We start from the raw sequence: 19,715 nt of genomic DNA on the forward strand, positions 1-19,715 counted from the left end.
TAGACTCGGTGGGCCGAAGGACCTGTTTCAGTGCTGTATCTCTAAATAAATAAATAAAAATAAAATAAAGGTGCTATACAAATGCAAGTTGTTCTTGTAAATGGGGAGTCCATTAAAATACACAGTCTACAGCTACATCAGACTCACTCTGCAACCAGTCAATACGAAATGTTCCAGCCTGTCTGGGGCAATCCTACCCTTCATTCTCTCTACTTCCCTCTGGCCTCCATATGACTCTTCCATATAATGGAACAGCTGAGTCCAGAGGAATGGGGAATGTAATTCCATGTACTACCAGTCTCTGGCAAAGATCACTGAGGTTCCAACGCTCTGTGTCACCATATTCACACTGTTAAGGAACCTGTTAGGTTAGTGGTGAAACAGTAACGAGGTTGATTGGAACTGACAAGTTATCTCTATATAGATTGGCAATCTTGTTCTTGGTTTGATTGTAGCTTTATAATTAACTCCTAGATACTCATAATTCTGTATCTAAGCCTTCTGAAGCTATCCATTAAGTCCATTGATTAAATTAAAACCTATCACCCATTCCCAGGTTTCCACTGTTCTATATATAAACCATCTGAGTCTTTGGTGGTTTTGACTTTTACCTTGAGCCTGTTGTTATCATCCCTTTCTTCTTCCTTGGACTCTGAATCACTTCTCTTCTCCATGTAAGTGAAGAGAAATTGGAAATTATTCACAATTGAGATGTTTTACAGCATTGGGCTGCAGAAAGCATTGAATGAGAAATAGCTGTTGTCTCCTTGTGACAAACTCCCACAGTATCTCTCCCGCAATATTGTTTTGCAAAGCTTAACAAGCAAAAGTGAAAAATCTCTTTGTTCAAGGATGAAAGTCCAACTTTTTCCAGTCTCTCCTGATAACTCACTATCCTCCAAATCTAACACGACATCCACAGGGCTTCATATTGGAGGGGGCATTTTCCTTTGACGTTCACTTATAGATTCCTTTTATAATGATAAAGGTGGTGATGTTCAGACTGAGAACAACCCCAACACAACCCAACACAATCCCAACACAACCCAACCCCAACCCACAATTCCAACACAGCCCCAATAAACCCCAACACAACCCAACACAACCCAACACAATCCCAACACAATCCCAACACAACACAACCCAACCCCAACCTATAATTCCAACACAGCCCCAATAAACCCCAACACAACCCAACACAATCCCAACACAACCCAACCCCAACCCACAATTCCAACACAGCCCCAATAAACCCCAACACAACCCAACACAACCCAACACAATCCCAACACAATCCCAACACAACACAACCCAACCCCAACCTATAATTCCAACACAGCCCCAATAAACCCCAACACAACCCAACACAATCCCAACACAACCCAACCTCAACCCACAATTCCAACACAGCCCCAATAAACCCCAACACAACCCCACCCCCCACTGCCAACACAACACAACACCAACACAACACAACACCAACACACAACTCCAACCCCCAACCCCCAACTCCAACACAACCCCACCCTCACCCCCAACCGCCAACCCCCAAGCCCACCCCCAACTCCCAACCGCCAACCCCCAAGCCCACCCCCAACTCCCAACCACAACACAACACAGAATCGTTCTCTAAAACAACACATAGCCGTTCTATCCAGGGAATGACTAAGGAATTTCAGTTTCTTTGTACAGTGTGTTTATCAGCCCTGATTTGACAACAGAATCCTTGCTCATTAGCAAATTGGATTTAAATGTGATTTGTCTGCGCAATAAATATAATCAGACCAGAAATCATTTTGTGGTGGTGGGGCAGTGGGAACGAGGAGGGAAAGTGAATGGTAGGAGAGAGGGTGTTGGAGGAGGATGGTAGAAGGGGGGAAAGGAGGAGGATGGAGGGGGAGACACGGAGGGAGGGAAGGTGGGAAGAAGGAAAATGTGTCTCTCACAGCGCAAATTTATAGGTACATTGAATGCACCCAGTGAAGGCCCTGCCCTGGATTGATGTCTCTCAGTGTAAGTGCAGTATGAGCAATGTTGAGATAGGTGGTGGGAGCTGGTTAATGAGCGCACTGCAGCTCTCAGAGAATGTGTTTAAAAATAAGACCCTTTATTTGTGGGATTACAAACCTTTTCATGCAACAAGGGGAGGCAGTGGCCTAGTGGTATTGTCACTGGACTAATAACCCAGAGACCCAGGATATTCACCTGGGGACATGGGTTCAACTCCCGCCATGGTAAAAGGTGGAATTTGAATTTAATTAATAAAAGAAAATCTGGAATTAAAAAGCTAGTCTAATGATGGCCATGAAACCATTGTCGATTGTTGTAAAAACCCATCTGGTTCACTAATGTCCTTTAGGGAAGGAAATCTGCCGTCCTTACCTGGTCTGACCTACATGTGACTCCAGACCCACAGCAATGTGGTTGCCTCTTACATGCCCTCTGAAATGGCTCAGTTGTATCTAACCACTATGAAGTCAATAAGCAGTGAAACTGGACGGGCCACCTGGCATCGACCTAGACACCAGAAACGACAACGGCAAACCCAGTCCTGTCAATCCTGCAAAGTCCTCCTTACTAACGTCTGGGGGATTGTGCTAAAGTTGGGAGAGCTGTACCACAGACTAGTCAAGCAACAGCCTGATAAAGTCATACTCACCAAATCATACCTGACAGACAATGTCCCAGACATGACCATCACCATCCCTGGGTATGTCCTGACCCAGCAGAGGTGGCAGAACAGTGATATACAGTTGGGAGGGAATTGCCCTGGGAGTCCTCAACATCGACTCTGGACCCCATGATGTCTTGTGGCATCAGGTCAAATATGGGCATGATACCTCCTGCTGATTATCACTTACTGCTGCCCTCAGCTGATGAATCAGCACTCCTCCGTGTTGGACACCACTTGGAGGGAGCACTGAGGGTGGCAAGGGCACAGAATGTACTCTGGCTGAGGGACTTCAATGTCCATCACCAAGAGTGGCTCAGTAGCATCACTACTGACCGAGCTGGCCGAGGCCTAAAGGATATATCTGCTAGACTGGGTCTGTGGCAAGTACTGAGGGAACCAACAATAGTGAAAAACATACTTGAGCTCATCCTCACACATCTTCCTGCCGCAGATGCACCTGTCCATGACAGTATTGGTAGGAGTGACCATCGCACAGTCCTTGCGAAGATAAAGTCCCATCTTCACACTGAGGATACCCTCCATTGTGTTGTGTGGCACTAACACTGTGCTAAATGGGATAGATTTCAAACAGATCCAGCAATGCAAAACTGGGCATCCATGAGGCGCTGTGGACCATCAGCAGCAGGACAATTTGTAACCTCATGGCCCGGCACATCCCCCACTCTACCATTACCATCAAGCCAGGAGACCAACCCTGGTTCAATGAAGAGTGCAGGAGGGCATGCCAGGAGCAGCACCAGGCATTCCTCAAAATGAGGTGTCAACTTGGTGAAGCTACAACCCAGGACTACTTGCATGCCAAACTGCATAAGCAGCATGCGATAGACAGAGCTAAGCGATCCCATAACCAACAGATCAGATCTAAGCTCTGCAGTCCTGCCACATCCAGTCATGAATGGTGGTGGACAATTAAACAACTAACTGGAGGAGGTGACTCCACAAATATCCGCATCCTCAATGATGGGGGAGCCCAGCACATCAGTGCGAAAGATAAGGCTGAAGCAACAATCTTAAGCCAGAAGTGCCGAGTTGATGATCCATCTCGGCCTCCTCCTGAAGTCCCCAGCATCACAGATGCCAGACTTCAGCCAATTCGATTCACTCCGTGTGATATTAAGAAACGACTGAAGGCACTGGATACTGCAAAAGCTATGGGCCCTGACAATATTCCGGCAATAGTACTGAAGACCTGTGCTCCAGAGCTTGCCGCGCCCCGAGCCAAGCTGTTCCAGTACAGCTACAACACTGGCATCAACCCTGCAATGTGGAAAATTGCCCAGGTATGTCCTGTAAACAAAAAGCAGGACAAGTCCGACCCGGCCAATTACCGCCCCATCAGTCTACTCTCAATCATCAGTAAAGTGATGGAAGGTGTCATCAACAGTGCCATCAAGCGGCACTTGCTTAGCAATAACCTGCTCAGTGATGCTCAGTTTGGGTTCGACAATGGTTTCATGGCCATCATTAGACTAGCTTTTAATTCCAGATTTATTAATTAAATTCAAATTCCACCTTCTGCTGTGGTGGGATTCGAACCCATGTCCCCAGAGGAATACTCTGGGTTACTAGTCCAGTGATAATACCACTACACCACCACCTACCCAGTCAGTGACCTTTCATCAGAACTGGCAAATGTAACAAGACAAGTTTTCCCTTCCCCCATCTGTTCCCTACATGGATCATTGGAGATCACAAAGGAACCACCACAGTGACCGGAAGTGCACTTTTAATATTCCGCAAAGAATCAACACATGTTCCAGACTCTGTCACTCTCGCTCCACAACCTTAATGGTTTCGGAAACTCCATAGCAATTGGTTTAAGATGGGTCAAGGTAAAACAGGATTAGAGTCAGACTAAATTATGAGGAACGTCCCTGTCAGACAAACTCATGTTGGAGGTTACACAGAGGAAAGAGTGAGTACATTGCATACAATCTGACTCATTTCCTCGTTTGAAGCTCCTGTAATCTCCACTCAACAGGACAGATTCCTTTTAAAGAAAGGCTTCATGTGTCTCAAGTACATTCTTCTCAAACGGACACAACCAAGACTGTATTGCAAGAACATAAGAAATAGGAGCAGGCGTAGACCATTCGGCCCATCGAGCCTGCTCCACCATTCAATACGATCATGGCTGATCTTGGGCTTCAATTCCACTTTCCTGCCCACTCCCCATTTCCCTGGATTCCCTGTGAGACCAAAAATCTATCCCAGTCTTAAATGTATTCAATGATGGAGCATCCACAATCCTCTGGGATAGAGAATTCCAAAGATTTGAGTGAAGTGATTTCTCTTCATCTCAGTCCTGAATGATCGGCCCCTTATCCTGAGACTGTGTCCCCGTGTTCAAGATTCCCTGAACAGTGGGAACAATCTCTCAGCTTCTACCCTATCCAGCCCTTTCAGAATCTTGTATGTCTCAATGAGATCGCCTCTCATTCTTCTAAACTCCAGAGAATATAGGCCCAATTTACTCAGCCTCTCATCATAGAACAACCCCCTCATCCCAGGGACTAATTTAGTAAATCTTCGCTGCACTGCCTCCAGTGCAAGTATATCCTTTCTTACTTTGGAGACCAAAACTGCACACAGTATTCCAGGTGCAGTCTCACCAAAGTCCTGTACAATTTTAGTAAGACTTCTTTATTCCTATACTCCAATCCCCTTGCAATAAAGGTCAACATGCTATTTGCCTTCCTAATAGTCTGCTGCACCTGCATGTTAATTTTGTGTGTTCCTTGTACAAGTACACCCAAGTCTCTCTGAACATCAACACTTACCAGTTTCGCACCTTTTAAAAAATATTCTGCTTTTCGGTTTTGACGACCAAAGTGAACAACTTCACTCTTCCCTACATTATACTCAATTTGCCATCTTGTTGCCCACTCACTTAACCTGTCTATATCTCTTTGCCGCCTCTCCACATCCTCCCCGCAGCTTACCTCTCCACCTACCCTGTATCATCAGCAAACTTAGATACATTACTCTCCATCTCTTCATCCAAGTCATTAATATGGGTTGTAAATAGCTGAGGCCCCAGCACTGATCCTTGCAGCACCCCACTATTCACTGCCTGCCAACTTGAAAATGTCCTATTTATGCCCACTCTCTGCTTCTGTCTGTTACCAATCCTCTATCCACAATCCTCTATTCTGTATTCCAAGTCTATAAGAACACTGTGGATTTGGGTGAATGAAGCACTCGGAGGTTCTACAGTTTTCCAAACACAACAGATTCCCCGGTGTCTAAGACTCCCTGGGTTCACTGGGATGCAGCTGCTGCTCAGAAAGTCCTGCCGCGTCCATTGAGATTATCTTTCCATTGATAGTGTCCATCAGGCGCACTGACATCGGGATTTGGTTGGCAGGTGAAGATTCACAAACACATTGGGAATTGGATTGGGAATAAAATGTTGGAAATACAGGGCAAGATCAGCATGAAAAGAGAAAACCTCACTTTGGCGTTTTTCTGCTCTTTATTAGAACTGGAAACAAGGAGAATAACTCAGGACTGAACAGAACAAAGTGGTGACAGAAAGAACAATAGATTAAAGACAAAGGTCAAATATGTTGACTCAGCAAAACGTCAGTTAAAGGATTTAGTAGCCAGTGATGTGCGATGCCAATATCATCACCCTCTATAAAAACAAAGGTGACCGCGGTGACTGCAACAATTACCGTGGAATCTCCCTGCTCAGCATAGGGGGAAAGTCTTTGCTGGAGTCGCTCTAAACAGGCTCCAGAAGCTGGCCGAGCGCGTCTACCCTGAGGCACAGTGTGGCTTTCGTGCAGAGAGATCGACCGTTGACATGCTGTTCTCCCTTCATCAGATACAGGAGAAATGCCAAGAACAACAGATGCCCCTCTACATTGCTTTCATTGATCTCACCAAAGCCTTTGACCTCGTCAGCAGACTCTTCAGACTACTAGAAAAGATTGGATGCCCACCAAAGCTACTAAGTATCATCACCTCGTTCCATGAAAATATGAAAGGCACAATTCAACATGGTGGCTCCTCCTCAGAGCCCTTTCCTATCCTGAGTGGTGTGAAACAGGGCTGTGTTCTCACACCCACACTTTTTGGGATTTTCTTCTCCCTACTGCTTTCACATGCGTTCAAGTCCTCTGAAGAAGGAATTTTCCTCCACACAAGATCAGGGGGCAGGTTGTTCAACCTTGCCCGTCTAAGAGCGAAGTCCAAAGTACGGAAAGTCCTCATCAGGGAACTCCTCTTTGCTGACAATGCTGCTTTAACATCTCACACTGAAGAGTGTCTGCAGAGTCTCATCGACAGGTTTGCGGCTGCCTGCAATGAGTTTGGCCTAACCATCAGCCTCAAGAAAACAAACATCGTGGGGCAGGACGTCAGAAATGCTCCATCCATCAATATTGGCGACCACGCTCTGGAAGTGGTTCAAGAGTTCACCTACCTAGGCTCAACTATCACCAGTAACCTGTCTCTAGATGCAGAAATCAACAAGCGCATGGGAAAGGCTTCCACTGCTATGTCCAGACTGGCCAAGAGAGTGTGGGAAAATGGCGCAATGACACGGAACACAAAAGTCCGAGTGTATCAGGCCTGTGTCCTCAGTACCTTGCTCTACGGCAGCGAGGCCTGGACAACGTATGTCAGCCAAGAGCGACGTCTCAATTCATTCCATCTTCGCTGCCTCCGGAGAATACTTGGCATCAGGTGGCAGGACCGTATCTCCAACACAGAAGTCCTCGAGGCGGCCAACATCCCCAGCTTATACACACTACTGAGTCAGCGGCACTTGAGATGGCTTGGCCATGTGAGCCGCATGGAAGATGGCAGGATCCCCAAGGACACATTGTACAGCGAGCTCGCCACTGGTATCAGACCCACTGGCTGTCCATGTCTCCACTTTAAAGACGTCTGCAAATGCGACATGAAGTCCTGTGACATTGATCACAAGTCGTGGGAGTCAGTTGCCAGCGTTCGCCAGAGCTGGCGGGCAGCCATAAAGGCGGGGCTAAAGTGTGGCGAGTCGAAGAGACTTAGCAGTTGACAGGAAAAAAGACAGAGGCGCAAGGGGAGAGCCAACTGTGTAACAGCCCCGACAAACAAATTTCTCTGCAGCACCTGTGGAAGTCTGTCACTCTAGTATTGGCCTTTATAGCCACTCCAGGCGCTGCTCCACACACCACTGACCACCTCCAGGCGCTTACCCATTGTCTCTCGAGGCAAGGAGGCCAAAGATTGAGATTGATCAGATTATTTAGAAAGCAGAAAAAGGTTAAAAAGCTATTGGATAAAAACATATTCTCTCAATCGGACAATACAAAGGAATGAACAGATCAAAGAGGATGATCCAAATGTGCACAGCACAGGGAGTGAAGTAATGGGAGAAACCCAGTTCAATTTGGATCAAGGAACAAAACAGTCTCCAGTTCTCGGTCCAATGATCCCATCACGTGGAATAACCATTATAATATTTAGCTGATCTCAAATTTCCATTCTCCGCAGAACTACAATGTCTTATGGACCATTTTTCCAGATAACAGGAAATTTAAATTTAATGTGCAAAAGTTTCAAAACCTTTGGGCATTTTCACTGGAATAGGGAATGTTCAGGAAGCGTCTAATGGAGGGTGTTGGGAATTATAAACTGTTTGGAAAGCGTAAATCGTGAATGATTTTTCCAGTGTTTGGCAAATCAGCAAAGGTGAATATAGACTCAAGATTATCATTTTTTTATTCGCTGGCGACAGGGAATGTAGAATAAATGTTTTCACACAAAGGATTAGAGCATGGACTCGATGGGCCGAATGGGCTCCTGCTGTGCCATAAATGACTCAATGACTCTATGGAATGATTTACCATAAGGAGGGAATTGAAGAAAAGACTAGAATATAACTGAAAAAGGATTTGGATAAGTATTTGTAAAATAATATCAAATATATGGGGAGAGTGGAAAGTACAACTGAAGGGCTAGCATCGCCACGATAGAGTGAGTGGCCTCTTTGTGTTCTGCAATCTCTATAACGTACATCACCCTCCACAGGTCACCCCTCTCTCTGGTATATTGTAACCCTGCCGACCTAGGGCGAAGACAATCCCGGGGCGACTCAGATAATCAAAGAACAAACTATTACTTTTCAGTGGAATTTAATAGATCTTTAGCCTCCACTGAGATAAAACGGGCGGTTGAAATGAATCGGTTGCTTGTTTTAAAAAATGCACTCACATTCACTGCTGCAACCGGGAACTACAAAAGGAAATGGGATTAGGAGGAAAAGTCACTTTTAGTGATGTGGTTGGTGTAGGCTCTATGCTGGGCAATGCCATGAAGAACACAATATGACGAAGGCCGTTAGTGAGGCTGGTATTCTACTCGGAACTGAAGCCAAAGCCAGTCCCAGCATTAATCCTCACCCACATGTAACAGGCCGCATACTTAGCCCACTAAACAGGAACATAAATGGTTCAGAAGAAGGGTCACTGACCCGAAACGTTAACTCCGCTTCTCTTTCCAGCATTTCTTGTTTTTATAACATAAATGGTCCATTTTAAATGTGTGTTTTTATGGCATTGTGTTGGAACTGGGGCTGAAGATAACATTACTAACTACATAATAGGACAATTAGCTAGAAATGGATCAGAGCCATAACACTGAGTAACTACATGTACAGAACAGAGCTGTAAGAAGCTGATGAACTTATAGAGATATTAGGCTGGTCTTATACTTTGTATAAACTGCAGATACATAAAACAATTGTCAAATCTGTGTGCAAAGTCATTCAGCCATTCAATCTCACCCAGTGCACTGTAAAATCTATATTTTACACAAAAGTGATTAAACTTATGAAGGTATGCTACTATTGCAGGTAATATTGACAGTGTGTTAACTGCTGATTTTGGAACATAAGAGCATAAGAAATAGGAACAGGAGTAGACCATCTGGCCCCTTGAACCTGTTGCACCATTTGATAAGATTATGGCTGATCTTTCACCTCAACTCCCATTGTCCTTGATTCTCTTAGAGTAGAAAAATCTATCAATCTCAGCCTTGAATATACAATGACTCAGCATCCACAACCCTCCTGGAGTAGAGAATTCCACAGATTCATAATCCTCTAAATGAAGAAATTGCTCTGCATCTCAGTCCTAAATGGCCGACATCTTATCCTGACACTGTGACCCCTCATCATAGACTCGCAAGCATGTGGAACCAACCTTTCAGTATCTACCCTGCCAAGCCCCTTCAGCATCGTACATGTTTTAATGACAATATCTCTCATTTTTCAAAGCACCAGAGAGAGGTTAGGCCCATTCTACTCAACCTCTCATAATAGGACTACCCTCTTATTCCAGGAATCACTAGTGAACCTTTGTTGCACCATCTCAAAGGCTCAATGTAATGTGTATCTCCTACACAGATCATGGATGTTTCTGTATGAATGTGCAAGTGTCAGTTTCACATAGTTTGTACTGTATTTTCTCCGGGGTATACATATAGAAATACAAGGAAGACAAAAAGATTCTGTAACTTAAATGTGGGGAGGGTCTCACATCAAAACAGGTTAAAGGAGGGAAAGATTTTCATCAGGAGCCAGTTCTAATAATTCAGACCATTAAATAAAAAACTATTATCAACTTTAAATTATATTTCCTCTAAAATTCTTTGGTTTAAGCAAAGACTGCTAACAACATCTTGGGAGAAAGCCAGTATATGGCTTTGAATTAATAAATACAGAACAGGAATTACTTTGGTCACTGTGTGCAGTTACATTGTTAATGTTTTCATGAAGATTCTTTACACTTGATTATCTAGTGAAGTCATCCCAGAGGAAATCTTTATGAATACATTTATGATGTTTCTACACTGGCAACCGAAGCAATTGTCCATAAAGATCAAAAGAAAATCAACAGGAATGAACTAGGGTCATCAATGAACAGATATTCAAGGCACTAAAGCAACACTTTAGTTGCTTGACCTAGTTTGGGGAAGTGGGATTACAACTGATCATGGGGAATGGCTGCAAAATTATACAAACCTGCTGCATGCGGCACAAGGCAGTCATGGGCAGAAATAGCAGTGTGAATCTAGAGGTGGAGTAGCTGAAAGTGGTAGAATAGTGTATAACAAAGCAGCCCACATGGGCAGAGAGGAAGAGAGGAGCTCATTGTCAAATTCTTGCAGTGAGCTCTCCAATTAATACCTTTAGAACATTCCTTGAGTTAATTACACTCTATGTTTTAGGGGGAGGTGGTGGCATAGTCGTATTGTCACTGGACTAGTAGCCCGGAGGCCCAGCCTAGTGCTCTGGGGACATGGGTTTGAATCCCACCACAACAGAAGGAGAAATTTGAATTCAATTAATAGATCTGGAATTTTAAAAAACTAGTCCAATGGTGACCATGAAACCATTGTTGATTGTTGTAAAAAAAAAAAACTCTTGTTCACCAATACCCTTTAAGGAAGTAAATCTGCTGTTCTTACCTGGTCTGGCCTACATGTGACTCCCGATTCATAGCAATGTGGTTGACTTTTAAATGCCCTCTGAAATGGCTGAGCAAACCACTCAGTTCAAGGGCAATTAGGGGTGGGCAATAAATGCTGGCCTTGCCAGTGATGCCCATGAACAAATGAAAAAAAGATGCACACTGCATCTGCTTTAATTGTTCTGATTTTGGACAACTGATATTTCATTTTCTGCACAATACAGAATGCAGGACATCTTAAACATGGATCCACTGAATAGTATAGAGGTTCCTCAGACAGCTGAACAGGGCACACAGTATGCTGGGGCTCCACCATGTACCTGCTGGCCCTGATCAACACCAGTAACATTGCCCTTTTCTATAATAAAAGCAAAATATTGCAGATGCTGAAAATCTGAAATAAAAACAAGAAACTCTGGAAATACTCAGCAGGTCTGGCAGCATCTGTGGAGAGAGAAGCAGAGTTAACCTTTCAGGTCACCCCCCACCTGCCTTTACTTGCTTAAAATCTTTTACATTTCTTATATCTACCACCATTAACATATTGTTTGCCTTTGCTCCATAACCTTTTGGTCAGTTATTCTCTGTGACCTTGTCCTATCAACACCTCTTTTGTTATCTCTTGCCCCACCCCTGCTTTACTTGCTTAAAATCTTTTACATTTCTTATATCTACCAGTTCTGAAGAAGGGTCACTGACCTGAAACATTAACTCAGTTTTTCTCTCCACAGATGCTGCCAGACCTGCTGAGTATTTCCAGCATTTCTTGTTTTTATTGCCCTCTTCCATTGTGTGTTTAAATCTGTCAGTACCTGCCTCAGGTTGATGTTGGATTGATGTTGGTTGATGTTGGATTGATGTTGGTTGATGTTTTTTGATGTTGGATTGATGTTGGTTGATGTTGGATTGATGTTGTTTGATGTTGGTTGATGTTGGTTGATGTTGGATTGATGTTGGTTGATGTTGGTTGATGTTGGTTGATGTTGGATTGATGTTTTTTGATGTTGGATTGATGTTGGTTGATGTTGGTTGATGTTGGTTGATGTTGGATTGATGTTTTTTGATGTTGGATTGATGTTGGTTGATGTTGGATTGATGTTGTTTGATGTTGGTTGATGTTGGTTGATGTTGGATTGATGTTGGTTGATGTTGGTTGATGTTGGTTGATGTTGGATTGATGTTTTTTGATGTTGGATTGATGTTGGTTGATGTTGGTTGATGTTTTTTGATGTTGATTGATGTTGGTTGGTGTTAGTTGATGTTGGATTGATATTGGTTGATGTTGGATTGATGTTGGTTGGTGTTAGTTGATGTTGGATTGATGTTTTTTGATGTTGATTGATGTTGGTTGGTGTTAGTTGATGTTGGATTGATGTTGGTTGGTGTTAGTTGATGTTGGATTGATGTTGGTTGGTGTTAGTTGATGTTGGATTGATGTTGGTTGGTGTTAGTTGATGTTGGATTGATGTTGGTTGATGTTGGTTGATGTTGGTTGATGTTGGATTGATGTTTTTTGATGTTGATTGATGTTGGTTGGTGTTAGTTGATGTTGGATTGATGTTGGTTGGTGTTAGTTGATGTTGGATTGATGTTGGTTGATGTTGGTTGATGTTGGTTGATGTTGGATTGATGTTTTTTTATGTTGATTTATGTTGGTTGGTGTTAGTTGATGTTGGATTGGTGTTAGTTGATGTTGATTGATGTTGGTTGGTGTTAGTTGATGTTGGATTGATGTTGGTTGATGTTGGTTGATGTTGGTTGATGTTGGATTGATGTTTTTTGATGTTGATTGATGTTGGTTGGTGTTAGTTGATGTTGGATTGATGTTGGATTGATGTTGGTTGATGTTAGTTGATGTTGGATTGATGTTGGTTGATGTTGGTTGATGTTGGTTGATGTTGGATTGATGTTTTTTGATGTTGATTGATGTTGGTTGATGTTGGATTGATGTTTTTTTATGTTGATTGATGTTGGTTGGTGTTAGTTGATGTTGGATTGATGTTGGTTGATGTTGGTTGATGTTGGTTGATGTTGGATTGATGTTTTTTGATGTTGATTGATGTTGGTTGGTGTTAGTTGATGTTGGATTGATGTTGGATTGATGTTGGTTGATGTTGGATTGATGTTTTTTGATGTTGATTGATGTTGGATTGATGTTTTTTGATGTTGATTGATGTTGGTTGGTGTTAGTTGATGTTGGATTGATGTTGGTTGATGTTGGTTGATGTTGGTTGATGTTGGATTGATGTTTTTTGATGTTGATTGATGTTGGATTGATGTTTTTTGATGTTGGATTGATGTTGGTTGGTGTTAGTTGATGTTGGATTGATGTTGGTTGATGTTGGTTGATGTTGGTTGATGTTGGATTGATGTTTTTTGATGTTGATTGATGTTGGTTGGTGTTAGTTGATGTTGGATTGATGTTGGTTGATGTTGGTTGATGTTGGTTGATGTTGGATTGATGTTTTTTGATGTTGATTGATGTTGGTTGGTGTTAGTTGATGTTGGATTGATGTTGGTTGATGTTGGTTGATGTTGGTTGATGTTGGTTGATGTTGGATTGATGTTTTTGGATGTTGATTGATGTTGGTTGGTGTTAGTTGATGTTGGATTGATGTTTTTTGATGTTGATTGATGTTGGTTGGTGTTAGTTGATGTTGGATTGATGTTGATTGATGTTGGTTGGTGTTAGTTGATGTTGGATTGATGTTGGTTGGTGTTAGTTGATGTTGGATTGATGTTGGTTGGTGTTAGTTGATGTTGGATTGATGTTGGTTGGTGTTAGTTGATGTTGGATTGATGTTGGATTGATGTTTTTGGATGTTGATTGATGTTGGTTGGTGTTAGTTGATGTTGGATTGATGTTTTTTGATGTTGATTGATGTTGGTTGGTGTTAGTTGATGTTGGATTGATGTTGATTGATGTTGGTTGGTGTTAGTTGATGTTGGATTGATGTTGATTGATGTTGGTTGGTGTTAGTTGATGTTGGATTGATGTTGGTTGGTGTTAGTTGATGTTGGATTGATGTTGGTTGGTGTTAGTTGATGTTGGATTGATGTTGGTTGGTGTTAGTTGATGTTGGATTGATGTTGGTTGGTGTTGGACTGTTTGGGAGTGACTGCTTTTCCAATGGGTTCCCCTTGCCCTGTGAAGAGAGCAGTTGGGGATGAGTACACAAGCATATTTCCCATACGGATATTGTGTTGTCATCAACTACTCAATCATGCTCATTAAGAGTAGATGTGCCTGCCATACACAGATAGACTTAGAACCTTGGGTGTGGATTCACCGGAGAGATGTAGACTTTGAAGAGATCTGATTCAGTATTTTAAATTACTACAGACATTAACAACAATTGTTTAAGGTGTTGGGTCTTGGTAGAACTAGGGGCTGCTATTTAAATTGGCCAGAAGTTTTATTTTTTTTCAGGTCATTGAGTTGTGAAACAGGATTCTGGAGATGGAAGAAAGAAGAATGTTTTTAAGTGCATTTTTGAAAAGAATTCATGGCAGAAGAGTAACATTCTTGTAGTAAATAAGGGCTGTGGCCTCTTGGTGCCTGATTGCCTTTGCAAGGTAGAAGAGTTTTTGACAGAGATTTCCATCTTTTGCCTCTCCTGGTAGGTGGGGAGCAGAACAGTTGGAGTAAGAACTATATCAAGTACCTAATAGACTTTCCTTGCTCCTGCAAGCTTGTCACCTTCATCCTCACCTCACTTTCTAAGTTCTGCTTAACTTTTCTCTAGGGCAGTACAGCTGTTTCTTTGAAACTACAACTTTCCTCATCCACACGTACCCTGTGCTCACACTATACAGTAACATTTATGCCTTTTGTACACCTTCTTCCATATCTCCTGCTTAGAAAGTTGTTGTGACAGCGTCCAATCTGCTAGTGAATTGTTTGTATGGTTGGCACCATCTTTGTGTGTTTGGAGACCTACCTCTGCACCACTTCTCCAGAATTCTGTTGACTACTGCGTGCAGAGCCTGCTCTGTGAAATAGGTTTTGTGTTGCTGTTAAGCAGTTTATAAAATCCAATGTTCCCTGTCTAACTTGTTACATTTTTCAAACTTCGAACTGAACAAAAGTCTCATTGACTGTTTCAGAAGAATTAAAAGATCTTTACTGCAGGTTATCCAGTTTGCTGCTAACTGTGACATAAATACAACACAGATAACCCTGCAAGCTGATAGTTAAGCCACCAGTGATTATTCAATTAAAAGATTCTGAATTAATGTTGTAAAAGCAGAAATTGAAGATTGTTTTAAACTCACTCCAAGTCATTCAGTTTAAGTGATCCAACTCAACAACAAGTAATGGAAGGAGTTAGCAATACAGCCAGTAAGTGTCACCTACTCACCAACAACCTGCTCACTAATGATCAGTCTGGGTTCCTCCAGACCTCTTCACAGCCTTGATCCAGAAACGGTCACAAGAGCTGTATACCCCTGGACTCAGTGATTACCCCAGCAACCCCCCTGCACCCTGGCTCCAGATCTACAGGATTTGTTACAGCAGTAGCTTCCTCAACTGAGAACAGCAACAGCAGTAATGTTATGGGAACCCCATCAGCTGCAAGTAACGCACCATCCTGACTTGGAGATATGTCAGTATTCCTCCATCGTCGCTGCTTCACTTCCACTTCCTGCAAACCTCAGCATCATTTATTCTGCAGGAAAGTGAATGTGCTGATGTCAAAAGACCAGAGCCCTTCACCAGTCACATAAATGATCAGGAAGATCATTTGATGATATGTGGTGATGCTCAAACTTCAGTTCAGTTGTTAAGTTCCACACCACTCACACACTCTCACATTCACGCTGACACATACACACGGCCCATTAGTTCTTTTGCATTTTCATTGCAAGGCGATTTTTTCTTGATATTTTTTAACCAGATTCATTTTGGTATCAGTTAGCACATGGCAAACTGTTAAATCTCGCAAACGCGGATTACAATCGGATGGAATGTGCAATAAATTTCTCCAAGTACAACTCGGAACTCAACAAGTGAAGATTTCACTTTCATGTCAGTGTGAAGAGCTGAAGCTGTCACTCAAACAGGCCGGAGATGCAATGTCAGGTGTAAATATACTGTCACTAACCTTGACCGGGTTGATCATCGACATTACTTTCACCGCGTTACTGTTATTGACAATATTCCTCTTAAACCATCGCTCGATCTCTTCATTGAATTTCATGAAACTAACGTAGCTGATGTAGCCACACAATAAACAAACACTCTCCCACCACTCGATCGTATTGTCCAGAAAGAATATTATCAGCATGATCAAGTCCAAGACATAGAAAGAGACATCCCGGAACAGAGGCCACCAGGTAAGGTGAAGGATTTCTCTGGACACGATGGCACACATTCCGATTACAAACAGGATGTTGAACACTGCCGACCCCACTATTGTGCCGATGCCCACATTACTGTGCGAAACAAAGACTCCAATGAGAGAGGTGAAGAGTTCAGGAGCTGATCCTCCCGCTGCCATGAATGTTGCCCCCGCTACATCATCGGAAATTTTAAATCTCTCAATAATCGCCCCTAAAGATGGTACAAAAAACTCATCGCAGACCAGGGCTAGGGCTATAAACATGTAGACCATACCCGATGCATGTAGGATCACCCAGCCCTGCCTTCGTTCCTCCAAGCTGAACAGATCACCCGGGTATTCGCCTTTAGTGTGGCCAAGCGGAGGCTCTCTGCCGGTGTCCGGCTCGCTGCTGGTGTCCGGCTCGCTGCTGGTGTCCGGCTCGCTGCTGGTGCCGTCCGTTACAGGGGCAGGTGATCTGGGAGCTGGGATGATTTCATTCCCCACTCGAATGCATCCTCTTAATCGAGGTGTTTCTGTTGCTGCTGGTGTGGTTATCTCTCCTGTGCTGGTTATGCTGGAGTTGGTGATTGTGTTAAGAGGGGTTGTGGGGGTCCTGGTCTTGGAGACCCAGGTTGTGGGGGTCCTGGTCTTGGAGACCCAGGTTGTGGGGATCCTGGTCTTGGGGACCCCGGTTGTGGGGATCCTGGTCTTGGGGACCCCGGTTGTGGGGATCCTGGTCTTGGGGACCCCGGTTGTGGGGATCCTGGTCTTGGGGACCCCGGTTGTGGGGATCCTGGTCTTGGGGACCCCGGTTATGGGGGTCCTGGTCTTGGGGACCCCGGTTGTGGGGATCCTGGTCTTGGGGACCCCGGTTATGGGGGTCCTGGGGGTGCTGGTCTGGGCTGTGATGTTGCTGTTAGTCTGCAGAAGTTTCCTGCTCTGGATGGAGAGATAACGCTGATTTTGGTCGCCACCGTTTCCTTCCCCATGTTGCGCTCTCCGCGGTGCTGAAAGCTGGAAGTTTCCGATGAAGAACTGGTAAACTGAACAAATGATCAGCCCTGAAAGTAGGAATAAAATCCGATTCCATGATAACCTTCTGTTCCGTCTGAGATACATATCTGTCTCTGAAAAAAAAATGATATTTCTCTTGAATAGAAGTCAATTGTTGATGAATAGAAATTTAAACCTCATTCATCTCTTTCCGCGTTTTGCTCCTTTTGGGGAATTTGTTTCCTTGCTTGAGACTGAGATTTTTTTCACGGTCACTGGGGGGTGGATATGAATATTTGTTATTGGGTTAGTGGCGCATTTTCCCCCTGCCGAGTTGAGCAGCAATCTCCTTTTAAATCTGTGTAGTAAAAAAAAAGGAAATGATCAGACTGAAAGAAACACTGGAATTATTGGGAAATGTAGAAATCGTCCTGAGTATAAAGTGATGTTGACCTGTCGCCTGTACCAGTGAAAGTTACTGTAACACCTGCTTTCTAATCCAACCAACTGTCTACAATCTCCTTCAGGCTGTCATTGAAAGGAGATTACCAAGACAGTGAATGCGGCTGTTTTAAGTGAAAACCTTTAATCAGATCTGCACCGTGAGCTCCCTCTGAAAATGATCCACTCGCCTCCAACACAATGCACTCCAATGCCTGGGCTCCAAGCACTGAGACTTCATCCTAAAACATACTATTAAAACAGCAAACTACTTCTCGCTGTTTCTTTCATTAATATTGCAAATATAAAGCGGGGCACCGTGCTGATATCACGTGGGTTTCCCGCATGGACAACCTCGCTCTGTTCCTGCAGGAGAAAAACATATCTTGAAAAGGTTTCTATGGAAACAGAAATAATTTATCCTGACTGAATAATCAAGCAAATTAAAACCCATACCAGCTCCGATAAAACATCCCGATTATCGCGTTCAAGTTATTCAGTAACATTAAATTCCCCCAAGTTATTAGAACATTTAATAAATGATTAAATCGCTAAACCTCCATCTGGGATTTAGCCAATGCTTGTAGATTTCAATTCTGATCACTTTTACCTGGAACCTGTTGCTGTGTCTGAGTCAGACTGGAGATGTGTTACTGAGTTCCCAAGATGTTCTGTCAAGTGCCTCCGGGAAGTTAGTGATGGGATTAGGACGAAAATGTTGGTGTTTCTGGCCTCCCTCCCGTGTAACTGTGATCCGGCTGTGATCCGGGTCAAGTGTGAAGGACGCCACCAGGTTCTTTCGGGCAAGGAGACTAAAGCTGCAAAAGCCTAAGCAGATTACATCGCCTTTTGCTACCGCGACTAATTTCAAGCAATTTGACACGAACTGAATTATAATCTCAGTTCCCCAGAAACAGAAACTTTCACATTGTTTTACAGAAACAAACATCGGACTTCGATTATAGATTATTAAATCCGATTTAGCAGCAATGCTGCTGGAATAATGTTATGGACTAGAATAAATTGTCTGTTGCATCACCGAATCACATGTAAATGATATGATTACCAGTAATCCACCAGTCCAAGTGTCATCACTCATTACAGACCCAGGGAGTTGGAGGTGAGAACTCATTACAAACCCGGGGAGAGGGTGTGAACACTTATTACAGAGTCGGGGAGAGGGTGTGAACCCTCATTACAGAGCCGGGGAGAGGGTGTGAACCCTCATTACAGAGCCAGGGAGAGGGTGTGAACACATTACAGACCCGGGGAGAGGGTGTGAACACTCATTACAGACCCGGGGAGAGGGTGTGAACACTCATTACAGAGCCGGGGAGAGGGTGTGAACACTCATTACCGAGCCGGGGAGGGCGAGTGAACACTCATTACAGACCCGGGGAGAGGGCGTGAACACTCATTACAGAGCCACGGAGAGGGTGTGAACACTCATTACAGACCCGGGGAGAGAGTGTGAACACTCATTACAGAGCCGGGGAGAGGATGTGAACACTTATTACAGAGCCGGCGAGAGGGTGTGAACACTTATTACAGAGCCGGGGAGGGCGAGTGAACACTCATTACAGACCCGGGGAGAGGGTGTGAACACTCATTACAGAGCCGCGGAGAGGGTGTGAACCCTCATTACAGAGCCGGCGAGAGGGTGTGAACACTTATTACAGACCCGGGGAGAGAGTGTGAACACTCATTACAGAGCCGGGGAGAGGATGTGAACACTTATTACAGAGCCGGCGAGAGGGTGTGAACACTTATTACAGAGCCGGGGAGGGCGAGTGAACA

General features: G+C 43.8%; 1 protein-coding gene across 1 annotated transcript in view; it reads right to left on the reverse strand.

The window, feature by feature from the left end:
• The window catches only part of slc24a1 (solute carrier family 24 member 1), a 51,100-nt gene extending 33,497 nt beyond the window's left edge, over nt 1–17,603 (reverse strand). The window contains 6 exon segments of the mRNA XM_068018367.1: nt 612–668; nt 11,481–11,554; nt 14,267–14,306; nt 16,266–17,129; nt 17,132–17,356; nt 17,358–17,603. Of these exon segments, the coding sequence (XP_067874468.1) occupies nt 612–668; nt 11,481–11,554; nt 14,267–14,306; nt 16,266–17,129; nt 17,132–17,356; nt 17,358–17,603 (1,506 nt within the window).
• Nucleotides 17,604–19,715: the final 2,112 nt, after the last annotated feature.

This window comes from Heterodontus francisci, chromosome 38, assembly GCF_036365525.1.
Source record: "Heterodontus francisci isolate sHetFra1 chromosome 38, sHetFra1.hap1, whole genome shotgun sequence".
Taxonomy (NCBI): Eukaryota; Metazoa; Chordata; class Chondrichthyes; order Heterodontiformes; family Heterodontidae; genus Heterodontus; species Heterodontus francisci.